The 22,661-nt window shown below is 53.2% G+C and overlaps 1 protein-coding gene across 5 annotated transcripts in view; it reads left to right on the top strand.

The window, feature by feature from the left end:
* The window catches only part of KCNQ1 (potassium voltage-gated channel subfamily Q member 1), a 348,594-nt gene that overhangs the window by 255,441 nt on the left and 70,492 nt on the right, over positions 1-22,661 (top strand). For 2 of the 5 annotated variants that reach the window (XM_082477729.1, XM_082477727.1), the window contains 4 exons: positions 14,880-14,955; positions 20,119-20,213; positions 21,026-21,072; positions 21,940-22,001. In XM_082477729.1, the coding sequence (XP_082333855.1) occupies positions 14,880-14,955; positions 20,119-20,213; positions 21,026-21,072; positions 21,940-22,001 (280 nt within the window). Of the gene's footprint in view, positions 1-14,879; positions 14,956-20,118; positions 20,214-20,313; positions 20,892-20,959; positions 21,073-21,939; positions 22,002-22,661 lie in introns of those variants that run through there. The other 3 variants (XM_082477726.1, XM_082477728.1, XM_082477725.1) reach the window with 3 other exon arrangements.

The following is a 22,661-nucleotide window of genomic DNA, read 5'->3' as shown; positions in this document are numbered from 1 at the left end:
TTTAGAACGCGTTCGTCACCCCGAAAAGCAACCCTGCACCCATCAGCCGTCACTCCCCACCCCCGCTCCCCAGCCCCAGGCAAATACTCGTCTCCTTTCCATCTCCGTGGATTTGCCTATTCAGAACATTTCACGTACATGGAATCCTATAATATGTGGTCTTTTGTGCCTGGCTTTTTTCACTCAGCACGCTGTTTTCAAGTTTCACCCATGTCGCAGCAAGTGTCAGTGCTTCATTCCTTTTTATGGCTGAATAAGATTCTATTGAATGGATATGCCACATTTTGTTTATCCGTTCGCCAGTTGATGGACACTTGGGCTATTGCCACCTCTAGACTATTAGGAACAAAGCCACTACGAACATTCACGTACAAGTTCTTGTGTGAACATGGGTTTCCATTTCTCTTGGGCATTTCACTGCAAGTGGAAGGAATTGCTGGGTCACATGATAATTCCAGGCCTCACATTTTTTAAGGAAGCTCCAGGCTATTTTCCACAGTGACTTCCCCATCTTTCACTCCCACCAGCCGTGCATTCTTGACAATATTTGTTCTCGTCTTTTCAGGGTAGCTGTCCTGGCGGGTGTGAAGTGGCTTTGACTTGGGTGTCCTTCATGGTGATGACACTGAGCGTCTCCTTACCTGTTGATTTGCCATCCGTGTCTTTTCTTTGGAGAAATGCCTATTCAAGTCCTTTGCCCATTTTTAAAAATAATTTTTATTGGGTGTAGTTGATTTACAATGTTGTGTTAGTTTCAGATGTACAGCAGAGTGAATCAGTTATACATACACATATATCCACTCTTTTTTAGATTCTTTTCTCATATAGGCCATTACAGAGTATTGAGTAGCGTTCCCTGTGCTATACAGTAGGTCCTTATTAGTTATCTATTTTATATATAGTGGTGTGTATGTGTCAATCCCAATCTCCCAATTTATCCCTCCGCTCCCCCCATACCCCACCCCCCGTAACCATAAGTTTATTTGCTACATCTGTGACTCTATTTCTGTTTTGTAGATAAGTTCATTTGTCGCCTTTTTTTAGATTCCACAAGATTTAGCACCTATATGATTTGCAAAAGCAACAAACAAATGAAAGCAATGCCAGCAGACACCTCACTTCCTCGTGTTGTAATAGAGCGAGCCTCAGACAGAGGGGCAGAGGAGTTTCTTGAATGTGTGCCCCCGGCCAAAGGAACAAACCAATGGGTGAAAGAGGGAGTGAAATTAAGTCAAACGAGGCCCCAAGGGATTTCCCACCACGGTCAGCTGTCCCCACCATGAGATGTGTGCTTTGTCCCAAGGTGTGTGCTGAGCCCGGTTCCCAGCTCAGCTGCATTATTTCCACAGTCACCTTGCGTGTGTGTGGGGGGCAGGTCCTAACCACCTTCGGCCCCCACTCCTGATCTGACTTGGGTTTTGAAGGGATACACGCCCATCTCAGGCCAGAGCCCTGCATCTTCACAGATGAGCAGAGTCTTCTAGACTTTCCTCCCCAGAACATGGGGGCCCGGGGGCTCAGGAGCTCCCAGGCCAGGGCTGATCGCCTGCTACTGCCTCCAAGCTCCGAGCTGGACGTGGGGAATATCTGGGCCACATGCCTCAGCCCCAGCGGCGACCGTGAATTACACGGTGATCATTTGATTACAGTCGGTGTTTGGGGCTCCCGAGTGCCGTGACAGCAGGGGAGTGTGGCCACCTGACACCTCCCTGGGGAAGGGGTGTGGCTGGATGTGAGTGAGGGTGGGCTGTGACCAGGAAGGAGGTGAGGGAGGGCCACAGCCTGCCTGGGGGCCCTCCAAGTGGGCGTGAGCGTGGCCCCGGATGTGGCAGGGATCGGTGGACGTGGGAGGCATGGTGGGAGGGTGGGCTGCAGAGAAAGCTGCAGACTCAGCCCCCATCGCGCCTGGGCTGGGCCCTGTCCACCGGCAGCTCTGGCCTTGACCCCTGTCAGAGGTAGCCGCGGCTGGCCAGCTCTGGAGCCACGCTACATTCGGCTCAGGGTCAGCAGAAGACAGGCACGGTGGCCCCTTGGTCCACCCGTCCTTCGATTGCTTCTCAGACCCAGGCGGGGCCAGGCCGGGGCACTTCACAGCCTATCCCGAGCTGTTTTCGTCAGAAGCCAGTGGGCCGTGTGGGCTGGGCGGGCTGGTTTGAAGTCTCAGGATTGCACAACCCTCACCCCGCAGGGTGCTATCTCTAAAGAAGTCGCCTGACTCAACCGCAGACGCCCCCCCAGCCCTCAGGCATGCACCCAGAGCCGGAAGCCAGAGCTGCCCCGGCGGCGGGATAGGTCAAGGGCGGGAAGGGAAGACAGCAGGGCAGCGAGCCCCCAGCCAGCCCGGGTGGGCAAGACTCGGACACAGAGTCCAGCCTGAGCTGGGTTGGGCGCGAGGGGGCCTGGGCTTCCCCCCACCCGTCCCCCGCACAGAAACCAGAGCCGGGACAGGAGGGTGACCGGGCTGTCACGGGGACAGAGCTCACACTGCAGTCTTGCCCTCAGCACTGCCCCCAGCAGGGAGGCCGAGCCACAAGTCACGAGGGCCTGAGACGGGGACACCCTGCCTTCCTATCAGAGCCAGCACTGGGCAGCAAACACATACCAGGCCTCCAAGGGAAAGGTGACAGCAGTCTGCTGTCTCTGCACACCCTCCCCAAACCCCTTCCTTTGGAAAGACCTGAAAGGGAGGGTCCCCACAGTCAGCCCCTTCCAGGGGCAAAAGAGCAAGCATTCTGGGAGACCAGAAGGCGGTTCATGGGAATGTTCCTGGGTGCGGACCTTCAGGGATGAAGTCAGCAAGGGGCTGGTCGTCTATGGCTTCAGCTGGGCCTCAGGCTGCGCTGAGTACAGCAGCCCACATCTCTGACAAGGGCAACACCCTGCTCCCTGGTTCAATCATTTCTGCTTATATTGTTATCCTTTCCACCCTTGTGCTTACTTTGGGTTTCATTTGCTCTTCTTTCTCTAGTTTCTTAAGGTAGAAACTTAGATCATTGATTTAAGACTTTTCTTTTCTTTTACTATGTCATTGAATGCTATAAATTTCCCTCTGAAACCTGCTTTAGCTGCATCCCTCAAATTTTGACATGTTTTCATTTTTCATTCAGTTTAAGATGTTTGTATAAAATTGTGATGATCTGTTCCTTGAAAGTTTGGTAGAATTTGGGATAAAGCCATCTGGCCCTGGCTTTTTCTTGTGGGAAGATATTTAAACCACCACTTTAATACCTTTAGTAGTTGTAGGCTTATTCAAATGTTTTATTCCATCCTGAGTCAGTTCTATGGAGTTAGATTCTTTCCTGAGAATATAGCCCTTCCTGTCTAGGTTTTTCAAAGTTTCCGGCATATAGTTGTTGAGAATATTCTTTTATTAGCTTTCAAATCCCTATTTGTAATGTTTTCTTATTTTCTTTTATAATATTTTTATTTCTATCTTCTCTCAGTCTCACCAGAGCTTTATCTATTTTGTTAGTTTTTTTTAAAGAACAAAATTTGTGCTTTATTTAGAGATTTCAAAGAGTTACATAAAGGGAAAGATATACCATATTCATAAATAAGAGACAGTGCTATAAAGATGTCAATTCATTTCTTCCTCCTTCATCTATAAATTCAGTATAATTCCAATAAAATCTCCAATAGGTTTTTTTTTTCATGAAACATAATATGATGATTCTAAAATTTCTGTGGAAGAATAAAGAGCCAAGAATACCAAGACCTTTTTAAGAAGATCAAGGAAAGGCCATTTCTTCCAGGTACCAGGATATTGTATATAACACCTAGTAATTAAGATGCTGCAGTGTGGGTGCCGGAATAGATAATTAGCCCAGTGGAATAGAGAGCCCAGAAAAGACCTGCCCAAGTGTGAGGTTTTTGAGTGTGATCAAAATGGCATTGCCAGTCGCTGGAATAGGTGATTATTCATAATGAGAAAGTGAAGTTGGGCCCCGACCTCACACCATATTCAAAAATTCACTCCAGATGGGCCTAAGAATTAAATGTCAAATACAAAGCTTATAACCATTAGAAAATATAAGTTAGTTTGTATCTTTCAAAACTTAGCGTAAGGGAATATTTCTCACACGAGACACAAAAGCATTGACTATGAAAGAAAAATATTAATAAATTTGTTTATGTAAAATAAGCACTTCTGTTCATTGAAAGACACCTTAGAAAAGTGAAAAGATAATTTTCAAAGTGGGATTTGCATTAGTTTTCTATTGTTGCTGTAAGAAATTCCCTCAAACCTAGTGGCTTCAAACAACATGCATTTATCCTCTTTTGGTTCTGTAGGTCAGAAGTCCCACACAGCCTGAGGGCCTGAAAGGTATCACAGGGCTGGTTCCTTCTGGAGGCCCCAGGAGAGAATCCACGCCTGACCATTTTCAGCTTCTACAGGGTCCTTGGCCCTTTCCTCTACCTTCAAAGCCATCACATTGCTGCTCTCTGGCCTCTTTCCCACTGTCACGGCTTCTTCCAAACACAGCTGGGAAAGGCCCCACTTTTAAGGACTCAAATGTCTAATTGGGCCCACCTGGATAATACAGAATACTCTCCCCATCTCAGGGTGCAGCACCTGAATTGCATCTGTAAGGTCGCTTGTGCCACATAAGGTGACATAGTCATAGGTTCTGGGGATTAGAACGTCTTTGGGGATCCTTTTTCTGCCTAAAACAGGAATAGGTATTCCCAATACATGAATTGACAAAGAATTGGTTGGTTGGTAGGTAGATGGATAGGAAGGGTGGGAAGGAGGGAGAGAGAGAGAGAGAGAGAGAGGGAGGGAGAATGAAAGAAGGAAGGGAGGGAGAGAGGAAGAAAGACAATTTACATGGAACTAATCAATAAGTGCACAAATAACTGAACAGAAAAGTGGCCCAGGGCTGTACCTTTCACAGTGCAGGACACATGGCCAGTCAGCGTGTGAGAGCATCGCTGGCACTGGTTTCATCTGGTGTAAATCCCGAAGCGTGATCACTAGGGCGGCAGATGGGGATGTGGGGCAATGTGGGGCCCCGGGTCTCTCCTGAACCGCTGGTGGGACGCTTAGTAGGGCCACCACTTTGAAGGACAGTGTGGCATCACCTGTAAGGTGCAATTTCACATACGGATGACCCGGCTGTGGCATGCCTGGGTACTCACCCAGGGGAAACTCCAGTCCGTGCCCAGCCGGAGAAGGTAACCAGGAGTGCGTGTTGTCCTGCCCTCACCAAGCCACGTGCCCGTCCAGGAGGGAGGGTGAACGTACTCGGAATGTCCACATAGAGGTGTCCTTTCCACCAGTCAAAACGAACGAACCAGAGTGACTCACAACCGTGTGGGCGGGTCTTGGCAACATAAGCCCAGGGAAAAGCATAATACGTTTCTATAAAGTTTAAACCACTAAAATAGAAAATACATGCCCTTTTCTGGATATATATAAGTGTGATAAAGTTATATAATCAGGAAAGCAGGGACTGAGGGACATGGATTCAGGTCGATGGCTCCCCAGGGTGGAAGAGGCAGGGGGATGGTTGAATTGGGGGCTGTCGGGGTCTAGCTTTTATTCTGAGCAGTGGGTTCCTGGGGGTTTTCTACATTATTGAGAGAGAACAACCAACTCTATAATGATGGATTAAAAAATGAAACACCACAACCAAGTGAGATTTATTCCAGATAAACCCAGCTGGTTCAATATTCAAAATTCAATTAACATAACCCATCACATCAACAGGCCGAAGAGAAAACTCTCATGATCCTATCAAATGATGTGGAAAAAGCATTGATAAAATCTAATATCCATCCGGGTCCTTCTCTTTGTCGAAGGGGTGGCGGAGGGTGTCTCCTTTCTCAGGCAGAGGGAAGGGGACGCACGCTCTCCTGCAGGGCTCAGTGTGCCCAAGGTTAGTCCTATCGCCCGTCCCACCTGCCTGGTGTTGGAGCCACCAGAAAAAGGCACTCGCCCCCTCCCCGGGCCAAGCCCAGCCTGGAGAGAGGAGAAGGCCCACTGAGAGAGGGGCCAGCCAAGCCCTTCCCCAGAGACCACAGAGTCTTCGTGTCCAGCAGAGAGGCTGGCCATGGGGCTGTCACCAGAGCAGGGGCCAGGCCACAGCAGGCCTGAGCGGAGCCAGCCGGGCCCCGGTGTCCCCAGCCCTGGCTTCCCATCGGCCTGGGGGGCTGCTTGGCTGCAAAGGCCATGGCTTTGTTCTGTGGACCTGGCAGAGGCGAGGGTGGTGGCAGCCTCTGGAGGCCACTGGGGCAGTCGCTGGGTGTGGTCCTTTGTTCAAGTGAAGTGGGATGTGAGAACCTCGGGCCTCGTCCAGGCCTCGGCGGGCACGGCCAGTGGGGCCCTTCCCAGTGGGGCACCTGTGGAGGCCCCGCCCACCACCTGCTCACACACCCCCTGGGGGTACTGCAAGAGGCGGGAACCTGAGGCCAGGGGACGTCCCCTCCCGGGGCTCAGGCCCGGGGTGAGGGGCTCATGGAACCAGTGGCCCAAGCTCCAGAGGAGAAATCTCAGGGCCTCCCGGAGCCTGCTTTGGCCCCACCTCCAAGCCCGTGTGTGTGTGTGTGTGTGTGTGTGTGTGTGTGCACGCGCGCGCATGTGTGTGTCCTGAAGTGTGTAAATTGCTGCCCCCTCCCATGTAGGTGCACGAGTGTCACCAGGCCAGGGTGCTGCATGCAGGGGGCCCCCGTGAATGCATGTGCTCAAGTGAGTCCCGGTCGGAGGAGATGCGGGCACACCGACCTGATTGCCTTCTGCACATGGGCCTGGCCCACCGTCCAGTAACGTCCAGTAGCGTCCAGTAACGTCCAGTAATGTGGGGGGGCCTTGGTCTCGCTGGAGAGCATCTCATACGCTCTGTGCTCAAAAGTGGCCAACTCTGGGCTAAGTAGAAACCACCTGTCCCTGAGAACTTTAAAAGCTGCTTATCTTGAAAGCCTTTTTAAAAAACTGTGGTATGATTTATTTATTGTAAAGTGCACAGATCCTGTAGGAACAGATCAGCTTATTTTTACGTATATATACCCTACATAAAAACCCACGAGGTCAGGACACAGAACACTTCCGTCCCACCAGCAGTTTCCTCCCCACCTCCCCAGGGAAGCCTCCCCCGACGCCCCCCACCCCTGCCACCACAGGTAACCCCTATCCTGGCTTCTCTCACCATAGAACAGTCTTGCTTGTTCTTGAGCCTGCACGGAATCGTATTTGCATACAGCTTTGTCACTGGCTGGCCTTCCTATGAGGAAAGCTGCTATAAAGATTCCGATAGATATATTTGGTGGACGTGAACGCTCGTTTCTCTGGATTAAGTATCTGGACATGGAAATGCCAGGTCACAATGTGGGCCCAAGGCTACAGCCAAACAGCTTTCCAAAGTGAACCAACACACGTTCCCACCAGTAGCGCACGGGAGTCTGTCACTCCACATCGTCTGCGACACTGGATGTTGTCAGCCTTTTTAATTTTGGCCATTTTAGCGAGCGTACATGGGTACCTCATTCGGGTTTTCATCTGCATTTCCCTACTAGGTAATGATGTTGAGCACCTTCTCATGGGCTTATTGACATCTGGACATCCTATGTGAAAAGTGCCTGTTCAAATCATCTTTTTAAATCACGTGGTCTTTTCCTTACTGATTTGTAGGCATTCTCCATATATTCTGGCTACAAGTCCTTTACCAGAAAATATCCCTTCCTGGCCTGTAGAGCATCTGTTCGTTCCTTTAATGACGTCTTTTGATGTCTAGAAGGTCTTAATTTTAAGGAAGGGCAATTTGTCAAATTTTTTTGTTGTTGTTGTCAGTGTTTCTTGTGTTTTGGGAAATCTTCCAAGGTCGTAAAGATATTCTCCTGCTCTCTTCTGGAGGTCTGATGGTCTCTGCCTTCATGCTTTGATCTAAAGTCTAACATGAATTAATTTTGTGACTGCTGTGTGGCGGGGGTCATGGTTCATATCTTTTGCATACGGCTATCCAAATTGTCCCAGTACCACTGACTCAAGAGAACATTCTTTCCCCCACTGGATTGCAATAGTGCCTCGGTTATAAACGCAGTGACCACGTATGCGTGTCTGTGCTTCTGAATGTTTTATTCTGTCCCGCTGATCTATCCTCCATCTAATACGGCTGTGTTAAAAGCGTATTCTAATGCCACATCTCTCGAATACACTCTGCTCATCACTGTAGCTCTACAGTACATTCTGAACTCTGGCAGCGTGAGTCCTCAACTTTGTTCTTCTTCAACATTGTCTTGTCTACCTTAGCCCTTTGCTTTTTCACCAATGTTTTAGAATCAGCTTGAAAACTGTGCCCCCCACAAATGAATAAATAGAAGCACTCTGCTATGGATTGGAATTACATTTGACCCATACCTCAAAATTCACCCCTTAACAAATATTGAGTCTTCCAATTTATAAACGTATTCTATAACCCTCAACTGATTTAGGGCTTCTTTAATTTCTCTCACTAATGTCTAGTATGTTTCTGTGTAGAGGTCTTGTTCACATCCAGGAGATTTATTCTTAGGTATTTTATGGTTTTTGATGCTGTTATAATTGGTATCTTTTTATTTCATTTTCTAGTTGCTTGTTACTAACATAGAGAAATACAATTGCTTTTTGTATATCATCTTTAAAACCAGTGTTCTTGCTAAATTCATTTAGCAATAGAATAGTTTATCTGAAGATTCTGAAGGGATTTTTAGCGTATATGATTATGTCATTTGCAAATAATGACAAAAGTTTTATTTTGTCCTGTCCAATTATTGTATCTTTCATTTCCTTTTTTTTTTTTCCCCTCAATGCACTGGCTGAGACTTTGGGGATAATATTAAGTAGAAACAGTAATGGCAGACATCCTTGTCTTGTTCCCTATCTCAGGAGGAAAGTGTATAATATTTCACCATTAAGCATGATGTTTGCTTAGATTTTGTTTGCTTTTGTGTTTGATTTTTACATAATGGAGTTTCCTCCTATTCCTAGTTCTCTAAGAGTTGTGTTTTTAATTACGAATGGGTCTTGAGTTTTATCACATGTTTTTCTGCATCTTTTGAGTTGCTTATATGTTGTTTTCTTACTTGTTCTGTTGATGTGGTGAATAATGTTGATTGGTTTTCGGCTGCTAAACCAACCTTGCGTAACTGGATTGAACTACACTCGATCATCTATCTTTATATATGGCATTGGATTCAATTTGTTGGTATTGCAGGTAGGATATTTGCATCCATGTTTACGAGAGAGATTGGCCTGTGACTTTTCTTTCTTGAAACATCCTTGTCGGGTTTTGATATCAAGGTTATACTGACTCATAAAAATCCTCTAAAAAGATTTGTATAAAATTGGTATTATTTCTTCCCATTTAAGGAAGAATCTACTGGTGAAGTCATCTAGACCTAAGGCTTTTTTGTGTGTAAATTCCAAATCTAATTTATTTAATTAAAATTGGGCAATTTGGATTTTTAAGTTTCTTCTTACGGCTGCTTTTATATATTGTGGTGTTTTTAGGAATTAATCTATTTTCCCTAAACTATCAAGATTATTTTTGTACATAATATCCTCTAAATAGGTTTCTAAAATATCTCTAGTTAGTCTTTTCAGAAAATCAGATTTTGGCTTTGTTGATTTTCCTTAATGAAATGTTCATTTCTTATTTCATTGAATTATGCTCTTATCTTTATTATCTCTTTCCATCTACCTTCTTGGGTTTAATTTACTATTGTTTAAACTTCTCGAGACAGACTTTGGCCTCTCCTCTTCTCTTAATATATTATTTAAGATCATAAAGTTTCCTCTAAGCACTATTTCATGGTACCTCAAGCACTTATTTAGCTGTAAGTTGTGATACGGGACATTTTTATTATTAGTCAATTAAAAGTATTTTCCAATTCTTATCAGATTTCCTCTTCGATCCTTGAGATATTTTAATTTCCAAAACACTTAAGGATTTTCCAGTTATCTTTTTCTTATTCATTTCTAGCTTAATTTCTCTGTGGTCAGAGAACATACATATATGACTTACTTTCTTTGAAATTCGTTGGAACTTGCTCGTCAAGCCCTGCACGTAGTCCCTTCTGGTAGATGTTCCCTGTGCGCTTGGGAAGCTTAGACACTCTTTGGGCGCTGAGCACAGTGTACTGTAAGCGTTGATCACATCAAGTTCCTACTCGGTTTGTTCAGACGTGTCTCTCTTAAATTTATTTATTTATTTTTGGCTGTGTTGGGTCTTCGTTTCTGTGCGAGGGCTTTCTCTAGTTGCCGCGAGCGGGGGCCACTCTTCATCGCGGTGCGCGGGCCTCTCACTATCGCGGCCTCTCCCGTTGCGGAGCACAGGCTCCAGATGCGCAGGCTCAGTAGTTGTGGCTCACGGGCCTAGTTGCTCCGTGGCATGTGGGATCTTCCCAGACCAGGGCTCGAACCCGTGTCCCCTGAATTGGCAGGCAGACTCTCAACCACTGTGCCACCAGGGAAGCCCCAGATGTGTCTCTCTTTAGATGTTTTCACAGCTCCTCTATCTGTTACCCACAGAGGTGCATTCAGATCTCCCACCATGATTGTGGATTTTCTATTTTACCTTTAGTTCTGCCAGCTTTTGCTGTATATATTTGAAGTTTATGTTGTTAAGTACCTACAGATTTAGAATTGATCTCTTCCCACCAAATTTTGACCACTTTTTTTTTTTTTTTTTGCCATGTGGCATGCAGGATCTTAGTTCCCCAACCAGGGATGGAACCCATGCCCCCTACAGTGGAAGCTTGGTGTCCTAACCACTAGACTGCCAGGGAATTCCCTTGACCGCTTTTTAAATGATGAAATATCCCTCTTTATCTCTGGCAATACTTAAAGTCTTCTTTGTCTGTTATTAGTTTACCTGCACTAACTTTCTTTGGGCAACACCAATGTATGTCTTTTTCTATCCTTTTACTGTCAACATTTCTATGCCTATCTATTTCAGTATATTTATAGGCAACATCAAATTGTTTTTTTAAATCTCATCTGACAATCTTGGTTTTTTAATTGGAATATGTAGTCCCTCTGCAATGCATGCAATCTACTATCTCACTTTTTTTTTTCCCCATTTGTTCCATCACTTCCTTTTGACTTCCTTTCCTGCTTCTTTGGGTTAATCAAAAATTGTTATTAATTAATTTTTATCCCCTGTTAGCTTGTTAATTCTACAGTCCTTTATTATTCCCTCAGTGGTTGTCTAGAGATTATCATACACATCCTTGACTCACTGAAGTCGACCTCAGATGAGCACTTTTACCGTTTCCCTGGCAACACATGGTGTTCACCACTGTTTATCTCCACTGATGCCTCCTCCCTTTTATGCTATTTTTATCATGTATTTTTAGCTATAGCTATGCCTTAAACCTCAGGAAACATTATCATGATTATTTCAGTCAATTTAATTTACTAACTTAAACTTTCTCACGTGTCTGTCCTTTTCTACATTCTTAATTCCGTCTTGTATTTCTGTGCATCCTTCTGGGATCATTGCTCTCTACCTGGGGAGACCCCTAAGTCGTTCTTTCAGTGCAGGTCTCCCAGCAGTGAATTCTCCTGGTCTAGTTTTCACCTTCTTTTTTTATTATTATTGTAGAAAATATGCATAACATAAAATGTACCGTTTTAACCATTTTTAACTGTATCATTCAGGGGCATTAAGCACATTCACGTTGTTGTGTAACCATCACCATCATCTCCAGAACTGTTTCATCTTCCCAAACTGACACCCTGTCCCCATTGAACGCTCACTCCCCATCCCCCTCCCCTCAGGCCCAGCCCCACCATCCTACTTTCTGTCTCTGTAGACTTGACGACTCTAGGTCCTCATACAAGTGGAACTATACAGAGTTTATCCTTTCGTGACTGGATTATTTCACTTGAACCTTCATTTTTAAGAACATATTTGGTGGGTATAGCATGCTAAGTTGGTAGGAATTTTCCTTGAGCACTTTAAGGATGTCATTCTGGCTTTCATCCTTTCCGTTGACAAGTCAACCATCAGGATAATGTGTCATCATTCCCACCCCCACCCCCCTGACTTTAGAGCTTCTGCAATGTTCCCTGTGCCTTTGGTCTTCAGCAGGGTTACTCCGATGGGCCTGGGTCTGTTGTACCTTGTCTCTCTCTCCAGCTGGATCCAAAGAGCTGTTTGAATCTGTGGCTTGATGTCTTCCATCATTTTGGGAAAATTCTGTGCCACTGAGGCTTCAAAATTATTTGTTCTCCATTTTGCCTCCTCTCCTTCTAAGATGTTACATGTATTAGAACTTCTAACCTTATCTTATATGCTTTGCACTTTTTCCTATATGTTTAATTCTACTTTCCCTCCATACTCTAACCTGGCTATTTTCTCCAATTCACAAGTATTCTCTTCTCCTCTGCTATCAAATTCATCTACTGCATTTCTTAATTTCCATGAGTGTCCTTTTTGTTCTGGAATTTCCTTTCTTTCTTTTTCATATAGATTTCAATTCTCTGATGAAATTCTCCATCTTGTCATCTATTTTCTTGAACCTATTTATCAAGTTATTTTCAAGTCCTTATCTAAAAACTCTGAAGCAAACCAATTCATTTGTTTGCTCCTGAATCTGTGGGTCAGCATATTGGGCTCCTCATCTGGCTGGTCTCACCTGGCTCGTCCAAGCAGCAGCTTGGTGGTGACTGGGTGGTCTCAGCTAGCCTCCGGAGTCTGGAGCTGTCGGGCTGTCAGCCAGGGTGCCTCAGCTCTCCTCCACGTGGCTTTTCTAGCAGCCCAGCTCAGACATGTCCACATGGCAGCAGCATTCCATGATGATGGAAATAGTTGGGGGGAACTCCAATCGGAGGGAACTGCAAAGGATTTACACCCATCTCTAACCTCCCCCCGCCTGCCCTCTGGCCATAACTTTTTACGCTCCCCCCAAAGCAAAATTCACTCACCCCTCCAAGAGACCCCAAAGTCTCATGCGATTAGAGATGGCACCCTGTCCAAAGTCCAGCATCGTACGATAGGCCCTTTTTTTTTCAGCCTCTGCCCAATGCCTGGTCCCCAAACCAGCACTATGCATTTCAGGATTTTGATATGATGTACCCCACTTTGGGGTCCTAATTTCTTTTAATCTATTGCAGCATGGCAAACAACACCTAAATTTAGTGGCTTCACACCACAGCTCTTTCCTTATTCATGAGTCTGTGGGTCAGCAATTTGGACTCGGCTCAGCTGGGAGGTCGTCCTGCTGGCTCTGCGTGGGGTGACTCTCTCAGCTGCAGTCCTCTTGGAGGCTTATCAGGGCCGGATGGTCGAAGATGGCCTCAATTCACATGCCTATTGCTTGGTGCTGGCTCTTGGCCAGAGCACCACGGTTCTCCACGTGGCCTCTCCAGCCAGCCAGTCAGGTGGTTCAAGCGACCACATTCCAAGAGCACACAAGTTATACACGATGGGACTTCCCCAGCATTCTTTTCATCACAATAAGGGTCAAGGTCAGCCCAAATTCAAGCAGTGGGAAAAGCAACTCTATCTCTTGACGCAAGAGCTACAAGTCTTTAAGGCACTGAATCTACCACATCTTTAGATCTGTTTCCGTGGTCTGTTTTGTCCGTTGGTTTTCAGTCTGTTGAGTATTAAAAACAAAATAGAGGCTCCATGATCTTATCCCTACAGATAATTCGGTTTTCTCTGGTGTGCAAAAGGTGCGGGACAGAGCACCTTGCTCCAGGTGGGAATTGAGGTGATTTGAGGCTATGGAAGGGTTCGGGGGGGTCTCATCTGAAAGCTTGGGGTGTTTGCCAGGACCCCATCTCCTTGGTGACTCTGAATCGCAATTCTCCTCTCCCCAGTGACGTGAGTCTGTGGAGGCCTCTGCTTAGATTTTTATCCTTCTAGCAGCTGCTTCTTGCTCCGTTTCTCAGAATCTCACCCCACGATGTGCAGCTTAGTTCACAAATGCTTCAAGGGGAAATTGCGTGAAAGGGGGCTTCCTTCTCTGTGGCCCCCCATTCACCAGGATCTTGGCCCATCAAGTCCTGGATGTCTTTGCAGCCCTGGACTCCTGTTTATCTTGCCAGCTCAGGGAGCCCCCTGCCTCCCATTCGGCTCGTGTGCCCCACACAACAAACGCACACGTGGGCTCTCCCAGTTTGTTTCTCTTCTGGGATCTCAGGCCTTGGAGTCTTCCTTGCTCTCAAAGCCATCACACAGCTGTGGTGGTGTTCTCAGCAGAAGGTTTGGTCAGATGCAAGCTTCAGAGCCAGAAGCAAAATCCCCACTGGTTCCATGTGGATGTATTTCCTTCCGGTCTTTTTCCTATGCACATATATATATATCAACGATTATGTTTCCCTTTTTAATGATGTTTCTAGAAGGAACTTCAGAGGGGACACCACACGGTCTCCTTAACAGGGTGGCTCAGGTGGTCACTATCCCTGGCTAATTTGTCCGGCAGCCCTATATTTTCCAAGTGGGTACCGGTGGGTGGGCTATAGAACCTTCCAGGTGAAAGGGGCCTTAGGTGTCATCTGTTTGTACCCCCTCCCCACTCTACTAGTGAGCAGCCAGAAGGCCCAAGGGTAGAAAGAAGCTTCTGTGGCTCTACCGTGAGTGAGGGGCATAGCCATTGCCAATTCAGGACCCTGACTCCTACCCCACTTCCGAGCGACAGCAAGGCGAGGGTCCCTCTAGGGTCATCCCCCTAATTTAAAGCCTCTTGGGCTCAGCCTCTCCTCCTGCCACCAGGATGTGAGCTTGCGGATCCCCATCCGAGGGGGTTGAACATTCTCCTTGTTTCTGGAAAGGCCCAGCCCTTTGCCGGGGATGGGGGGCACACTTGGGAAGCCTCCGAGCCTCCGATAGTGGTGGGCGTGGGATGACCATCAAGGTCCCCACTCACGCCCTCCTCCCCATTCTCCACCACAGGCTGCGGGAGCACCACCGGGCCACCATCAAGGTCATTCGGCGCATGCAGTATTTTGTGGCCAAGAAGAAATTCCAGGTGAGTCCTGCACTCAGCCCTCCTGCCCTGTGCACCCCGAAAGCCCCTCTCCCACCCACAGCGCAGGCTGTGGGGTCTCCATACCCTGCCACATCTGAGACCTGACCCTTCACCCATCAAACACCCTGCCATGACTTCAGGATCCGTCCCCAAGACAGCAGACTCTGGAGGGACACTTCCCTGATCGTCCTGGACCCTGAGGCCCAGCGCAGAGCCCAGATGCACACAAAGCCCGGGGGCTCACTCGCCCCTCCCCCGCCCCACCAGACAGGAGTGGGAGTGACTCAGGGAGGGTGTGGAGCCCGCCTTGCGTCACCTGGGCAGGAAGTGCTCTGTCCCAGGCCGGCTCAGGGCTCTTGCCCCTCTCGCCCACACTGTGCGAGTCGGAAGAGAGGGGAGACCCAAGCCCTGCTCTGTGCCCCAGGGTGGCCCACCTTTGCAGGGAGAGGTAGGGTCTCTCTGGCTGGGTGGGGCTGGAGACTGTGGGCTTCCCCGTCGGCACTCCTTCCAGGGGTGGGTCTCCTGCAGCAGGCCCTGGGAGCCCGCAGAGGAAGCCAGCTGGCGGCAGGCTTGGTGCCCTCCTTCCTACGTGGGAACCGTCCTCCGTCTGAGGAGCGGGGCCCAGCTCAGCCCTGACTCTGAGAACATGGAGCCTTAGGAAGCAGGGACCCTTGGGGGAGGTCATTCTCTTTCCAGAAGGCTTGGCCTCCGGTGCCTTTCAAAAGTGAGTCCTTGGTGGAGCCAGGGCTGGGGGTCGCCCAGAGCCAGCCAGCGTCCACATCCCCTGGGCCTGCTTCGCCAAGCAGGGGAGGTTGGGGGTGACTGGTTCACACCCCCTGGGCGGTCACAGTGAGGCTGGGACAAGAGCCAGACCCCTCCGGGCCGTGCCTCCCTCCCACCCCAGGCTGAAGGCTCGCCACTGGCGCCTTCCAGCCCCCTCAGCAGAGCCCTCACCCGCCCAGGCCACAGAGCCAGACTCGGTGCGGGGTTCTGGAAAGACCCCACCCCCCAGCAGCCCTGGGGAAGAACCCTTCCCCCGCTGGTAGTGGGAACAAGAGCCCAAGGTGCTGGCCCAGGACGGCGTCCACAGGTGCCCAGCCCTCACACAGGCTCTGCCACGACGCGACCGCCACTGATCCCGGCCCCAGGGACAGCCCTGGTGAGGCCCTGGCCCAGCCGCCCCGTTCCTCCGGCTACCCGGCAGCACCCGTGGCCCCCTTGGCTGGGCGGTTTGCACACAGAGTCCCCGGTGGCATCCTGCTGCCTGCCCGTCTGTCTGCCTGCAGCCCTGGAGGGAGGCCGTTCCCCACCAAACTGGGCCAAGTTGTGCCAAGGCTCCCACCAGGGCCTGGGACTCCTCATTGTTGAAACAAAAGAGCCGCGGTGAACGCTATTGTCGGCCGGCGCGAGGAGGTCTGCCCAGCAGTGTTCTGGGCGAGATCCGACGGCCCCGGACGGAGGGCGTCTGGGTTCTGTGGCTGTTCCTTCCCCGAGGGCCCGCTGCCCTGGTGGTGCCAGCAGAGGGGTGGCTTGGTGGAGCAGGGAGCTCAGGGGGCGCTGGGTGAGGGCGGGCTGGCCTCCTGGGGAGGGGGGAGGAGGAATGGCAGGAAGCCCCTCAGGGGTCAGGTCTGGGCAGGACTGCTCCCAAGAGCAGAGGAGGCCCCCGGAAGGGCCATGATGTGTCGCCCTCGCTGGAGGGCCGCTGGTGGTGACGTCTAAAACCACAGACGTCAACCTGGGGAGCAGAAGGGTCAGTGGGGACTCTTCCAGGATGGGGACGGTCCCCAGCCTGAGCAGCTGGGCCACCAGCGTTCCGGAGCAGGCCCCGTCAGGGCAGAGGCCATAACCTGCTGCCTGGGGCACTGTTGGGCCAGGCAGGGCCGTGCCAGGGTGGACACCAGGCTTCCTGGGGGCTGCTCCCAGGGTCTGGGGCACCCAGCAGGGCAGGCAGAACCTTGGGGCTCATGGCAGGCCCAGCTCTGGGGGTGACGTGAGCAGCTTCCAGCTCAGAACCACAGACCGCCCTGGGCAGATGGGCGCCCACAGCGTCTGGAGCAGCTCTGAACGCTGGTGCGCGCCCGTCACAGAAATGCAGGCAAGAAAACTGGCTGCTGACCTCCCTTCCAGGCCGAGGGTCTCCTTTTCTGCCTCAGGACACAGGCCAGGGTCCTGCGAATGGCCTGGAGGCTTCTGGAAGGAGACTGGGCAGCCTCACCTCCCCTGCTCCCTGCCCCTCCCCTCTGCGCAGGACCCCTGGGGGGCCTTAAATAAATTGGGCGGGGCCCTCGGAGTGGAGGCGCTCCTGGGAGCTTCCTGGTTTGCCCTCGGGTACAAAGGCTCTTGAGCAAGGCCAGAAGCTGGGGCAGCGGGAGGGATGGGAGCAGGAGGCCTCCAGGAAGGAGGAACCCACGGAAGTAGAAGCGGTGGACGAGGCCCTGGCAGTGAGGAGCTCTGTGGGGCTCCAGGGGTGGCCCCCCACCCAGGCCCAGCTGTCAGGGATGCCGTCCCTTCCCCCACAGCAGCCCGTCTGTCTGTCTGCTGCACGCCCACCCCCATCTGGCCTCAGGGGCTGCAGAAGTGGCGGGTGGCCCCCCTGCCCGCCTCGCCGGCCGATAAGTACCCAGCTGGCCGCCCCTGTGTCTGGCCGGAGGAGCCAGAGCCTCTTAGCCCTTCACGTTTGCCTTGAACTCACATGTCCACCGGCGGTCAGTCTGGACAGCCCGGCATTATCTCGGCTCATCTCAGGCTCCTGCTGCTGCCAAGGAAATGAGCTCTGGAGAGAAAGCTGAGATGATGTCTCCAGCTGGGCCCCAGGCCACCACTCGACAAGGGCCTCCAGGAGCTCTGACCAGACCCTGGTTGGGGGGTGGGAGGTGCGCTTCTCAGCTCCGAGATGAGTCTCAGGGTGCCTGGGACCCCACCACGCCACGGGTCCTGGGTGTCAGCGGGGCGTCGGTTACCCCGTTGTGGTCCACACCCTAGACAAGGTGAGGCCAGGGGTGGGGCCCTGCTCACAAGCCCCACCCCCCTCGCTTCTGCAGACATGCACACGCATGCCCGGGCACACACACACCTGTCACCTGTCCTCTTATGCCTTCCCACAGGGACATCTGTATACATTTGTGCACACAGAGGCTCTTAACATGCTCAGGTGCCCAAATTCACCTGCACGCAGTGGGCCGTGACCTCCCAGGGTGTCTGGGAGACCAGGGCAAGGACCCGCTCCATTCCAGGCCAGGCCTGCCCCACTTGGACCTCTGAAGCCAGCCTTCCCCTCTTCTGATCCCACCCCCCAGACCGCACCGGCAGGCCTGGAGGTGCCCAGGGTCGTTCACAGGAGGCCAAGATCACAACGCAGTGGCATGTGCACTAAACAGCAGTGCAGACCCCGGGCTCAGCCGCAGATGCTATCACAGCCACCTCGGGCTCTCCTGGCAAGAGCCAGCTCAGGACCCGCTGGCCTTTCTCACCTTACTGCATCCCCACTCCCTCCCTGTCAGCCAGAGGGCTCCGCATCCCCATCTCACAGAAGGACAAACTGAGCCCTGGGGTATTACCACTAGCCTGTAGCGAAGTGCCACTGTTACACTTGTCCTGAAGCTGAGTGTGTGGCAAGTCAGAGAGCCTGCCAGAGTCCCATCCCACTCCTGACCCTGAGACCCCACCACGGGCCTCGGCATGTAGGCCACAAAGGGACACAGGGTGGTCCCAGGGCCCAAAGCGGGGCTGGGTGTTACCTGTGAGGGCCCCGCCTGGCGGATCTTGCGGGAGCAGGAACCCCCTGGAATTCTTGTGCCCGGTCCCTGACAGGGAGGCAGATTCTGCACTGCCTCGGGATTCCTGGGGTCCGGGACTATGTGGGGAGCTGCAAGAACTTAGTTAAGCCACCAGCGTTGATGGCAGGGCCCCTGGACATGTCCAAAGGTGCCCAGAGATCGAGGCAGGACCCTGCTCTCAGGGGAACTCCATCTTTCTGGAAGGCAGAGATGGCCTTACCCTTAGCCTGGGGTAGCCCCAGTCTCTGGGATGGCACCCCAAGGAGAAGGAGGCCTCAGGTGGGCAGGGAGGACAGGTGCCCTGGGGCTCCCAGGGTTGAGACCTGGCCCTGACCCTCAGCGGGCATCTGTGCCTTATTCCTTCTCACCCTCTGACCTGTCGGCCCCGCCCTGCCCTGCCAGCTGTCTGGCGTGTCTCTCAGGCCCCCTACACTCCCCAGTAAGAGGCAGTAACCTCCCAGCCCATCACTAGTGTGGGCCCTTCAGGGTTAATGAGACCACCTGGGGCCCCCAACCCTGTCTCCCCGCGGCTCTCCCAAGAGAAGTGGCCTGTGTCCCCACGTGGCTCTGGCTCGCTTGTGTGGGCGAAGGGCCTCCTGGGCCATCAGACCCCCACTCGGCCAGCCCGATGCTACCTGGGCGAGACCCTCAGACCGTGAGCTCCCAGGATCGAGGCCATAAATGCGGCTGGAGGTTTTGCTGACATCGTGAGAAGCCCCGTTCTCTCTGTTGTGGTTTCACCTGAGCCCCGGATGCATTTATGGGCTCAGGGCTGGCGCCGAGCCTGGAGCTCTGGGGTCACCTTCCCTGCCCCCATGGCCCCAGGCCTGCCGTGGGACCATCTTCTCTTCCCAGGCAGCCCGGGAGCCCCAGCAGGAGGCCTGTCCCCCGGGGCCACCCCTGCTCAGCTCAGGGGACTGCCTGGGAAGGGGGTGGGGTGGGCCACCTCCCTGCCCCAAGAACAGTGGGTGCGCCGGCCAACAAGTGTGGGGAGGGTGAGCTTGGGGCCCAGGCAGGCGGTGGCTGCACTAAGCTGTGCCCTCCACCCAGTGACTGGCAGCCATGCTGGCCCCCCGCCCCCAGGCCCTCAGCTGGGCCAGCTCTTCCAAGGCAGCTTGAAAACAGGGACCGGTGGCCTGGAAAGGGAGAATGGGCAGGTCCCTGCAGGTGAGCGGGCAGGAAGCTGAGGCCCAGAGAGGCCGAGGTACTGGCCCAGGGTCACCCAGCTCCCGGGGGGGATGAGCCCGGCCACCGCATGTGCGCTGATCCAGGCCTGCCCCATGGTGCCACGTGGGCAGCTCCTTAAATCCGGGAAGACCACGGAAGGCAGGCGCGGTCACCGCGTTAACGCGGAGCCCGCAGCGTGACTCTCTCTCTCCCACCGCAGCAAGCGCGGAAGCCGTACGACGTGCGGGACGTCATCGAGCAGTACTCCCAGGGCCACCTCAACCTCATGGTGCGCGTCAAGGAGCTGCAGAGGAGGTGGGCGCACGGGGCCCGGGGCGCGGGGCACAGGGGAAGGGGGGATCTGAGCGGGCGGGGGAGGGGGCAGGGGCTCATTCCACACATGTCCACACCTCAGAGATGCTGGACGCTTCACAGCCCAGCACGCACCCTGTGAGCAGGGGCCAGGTCCAGCCCCAGGAGACACCACCTCCGGGAGAGACCCTACCAGTTGGGAGCTGAGCACCTCAACTCTTGGGAGCCGACGTCTTCTGGCTTCTGACTTGGGGCCCACAGAGCTCATCCTCGTGGAAGCAGCGTGGTCCTTGGGGGCCTGCGTGGGCTCAGACCAGCTGCATCTCCACGGTGGGCTGGCCTGGGAACCGAGCTCTGTGCGACCCAGGGTGTGGCTGGGAGATGTGCCTGGCAGCCGGGGGCTCAGGCTGCCGCCGCCCCTGTCACTGACCTACTACAGGGACATGAAGCCCACCCAGCCCAGCGACCTGGCCTCACCCCGGAAGGGCCCACTTGCAGGCCTGCCTCTCTGGGAACATTCAGGACACTGGGCTATCCTGGGACCCTGCTGTGCCCAGGGAGGGTGACAAAGGGGCAGCCCAACCACTGCCCTTCACCTCTGAGCACCCCACCCCAGGCCCCCTTGGGAGCATGGGCCTCTGGAACCTGGGAGGCACCGGGCTGGTTTTTGGGTGGCGGTGAGGGGTGGCCCCCAGAGGGGGCGGGCAGCTTGTCCTGCTGGGCACATCAGCCCATCCACCCACCGACAGGCCAGATGTCCGTGCGGTGCCCCGGCCAAGTGTGAGCTGGTCTCCGTCTCCCTCCCTCCCCCCCAGGCTGGACCAGTCCATCGGGAAGCCCTCCCTCTTCATCTCCGTCTCAGGTGGGTTTCCGCATTGAGACACCCTGGGCGTGGCAGCCCAGGCCACACCCTCCTACCATCCCTCCACCCACGCCTGCCTCTTCCACCATCAGAAAGTGCATGTCTCGCAAGGATATCTAGAGAGGGGGGCAGGTAGACCCACCCTAAGCAAACTGGCTTCGAACATGATTTACAAGGGATTTTCAGTTAGTGCAAGAACCTGCATGCGTCCTTATAAATGGCAGGCTTTTCTAGGCCATTGATGATCTGAGTGTGGAAACGTGACCAGGACCCTGGGAAGGTGGGGGCCTGGGAGTGGGGTTGGGGGGTGAGCAGCCAGCTAGAACGTTGGGGAGCAAGGTGGGTGCCGCTCTCCAGCTCTGAGGCACGGCCTCATGTCCTCCGGAGGGCGGCTAGGGGGTCACACCAGGGAGGGCAGGGCCAGGCCTGTTCCTCGGGGTTGCCCTAGCCCAAGTTCAAGTGGGAGGCACAGCTCACTCAGGGACGGGACGGCAGGGGCCGCAGGGGCGACAGGCCTCCCCGGCCAGAGCAAGTGCCCCCTTGGGGCGGAATGTCGCCTTTGTACAGAGGGCACCATCTCAGGCAGCCCCCAGGCAGGGTGGGTGCCTGTCCTCTGAGGCTCTCGGAGGTCACAGGACCGGAAAGGGTGGAGTGGGGACAAGCCCGCCAGCGCCCGGCCCACCCACTGCCGCCCCTGAAGTTCTCACCACAGGAGAGCTTCTAAGAGACATTCTCATAGGTTCAGGCCTTTGACCCTCACTCCCTCACCCCCATCGCCCTTCTCCCCGAGCCCAGTCGGGGTCACCTGCCCACCGCTCCCCGTCTGCCAGCCCAGGCGTCCCTGACTTGGATGCTTTAACCCCACAGAGAAGACTAAGGACCGAGGCAGCAACACGATCGGTGCCCGCCTGAACCGCGTGGAGGACAAGGTAGGCGCCTGAGCCCACGCCAGCTCTCGCGGGCCACGCGGCATCGCTGCTGGCGGGCGGCGGGCAGCGTCCTTGGGGCCCGGACACACAGCGGCGTTTCACTCTCCTGCTCTGTCCTGAGCGTGCAGGGCTTGGACGGTGCCCTAGGTGTCTGGGGTCTCCCTCCCTCCCTCTTTCCTTCCTTCTTCCTTCCTTCCTTCCATCTGTGCTCGGTGTGGCCTCCCTGACATGGGGCTCCAGCTCCTCCCCCATGTGCACCGGGCGTCAGTCCCCACGGGAGGAGAGCACTGAAGGCCAGGCTGGTCTTAGACCTCTGACAAGTGGCATCATTATTGGCAAGTGGCAGCGAGTGCCCGCAGTCCCCTCCCTGGCATAGCTGAGGCCCGCCCAGTGCACGCTGAGGTGGGCAGGGCTGTCCCCGCTGCCTGCGGCTCCCTCAGCCCCCAGCCCGCTTGCACGCAGGGACTCAGAGGTGCCGACAGGGACACGAGGGTGCATCAGGTGGGGAGGAGGGGATGTGGGCTCCAGGACCCTCCTCTGCAGGGTCCTGACAGCAAGGGAGGTGGGGAGTGTCGGCCGAGGCCCTGCTGGGTGTCCGGGTGGGACGTGGACGCCGTGCTCCCTCCGCTCCGGGGCACCAGCGGCCTCAGTGGCCGGGAC

The sequence above is a fragment of the Balaenoptera physalus genome, assembly GCF_965194825.1.
Source record: "Balaenoptera physalus genome assembly, chromosome: 10".
NCBI lineage: Eukaryota > Metazoa > Chordata > Mammalia > Artiodactyla > Balaenopteridae > Balaenoptera > Balaenoptera physalus.
The sequence above is the reverse complement of the archived record's forward strand: the minus strand, read 5'-3'. Positions and strand labels throughout refer to the sequence as shown.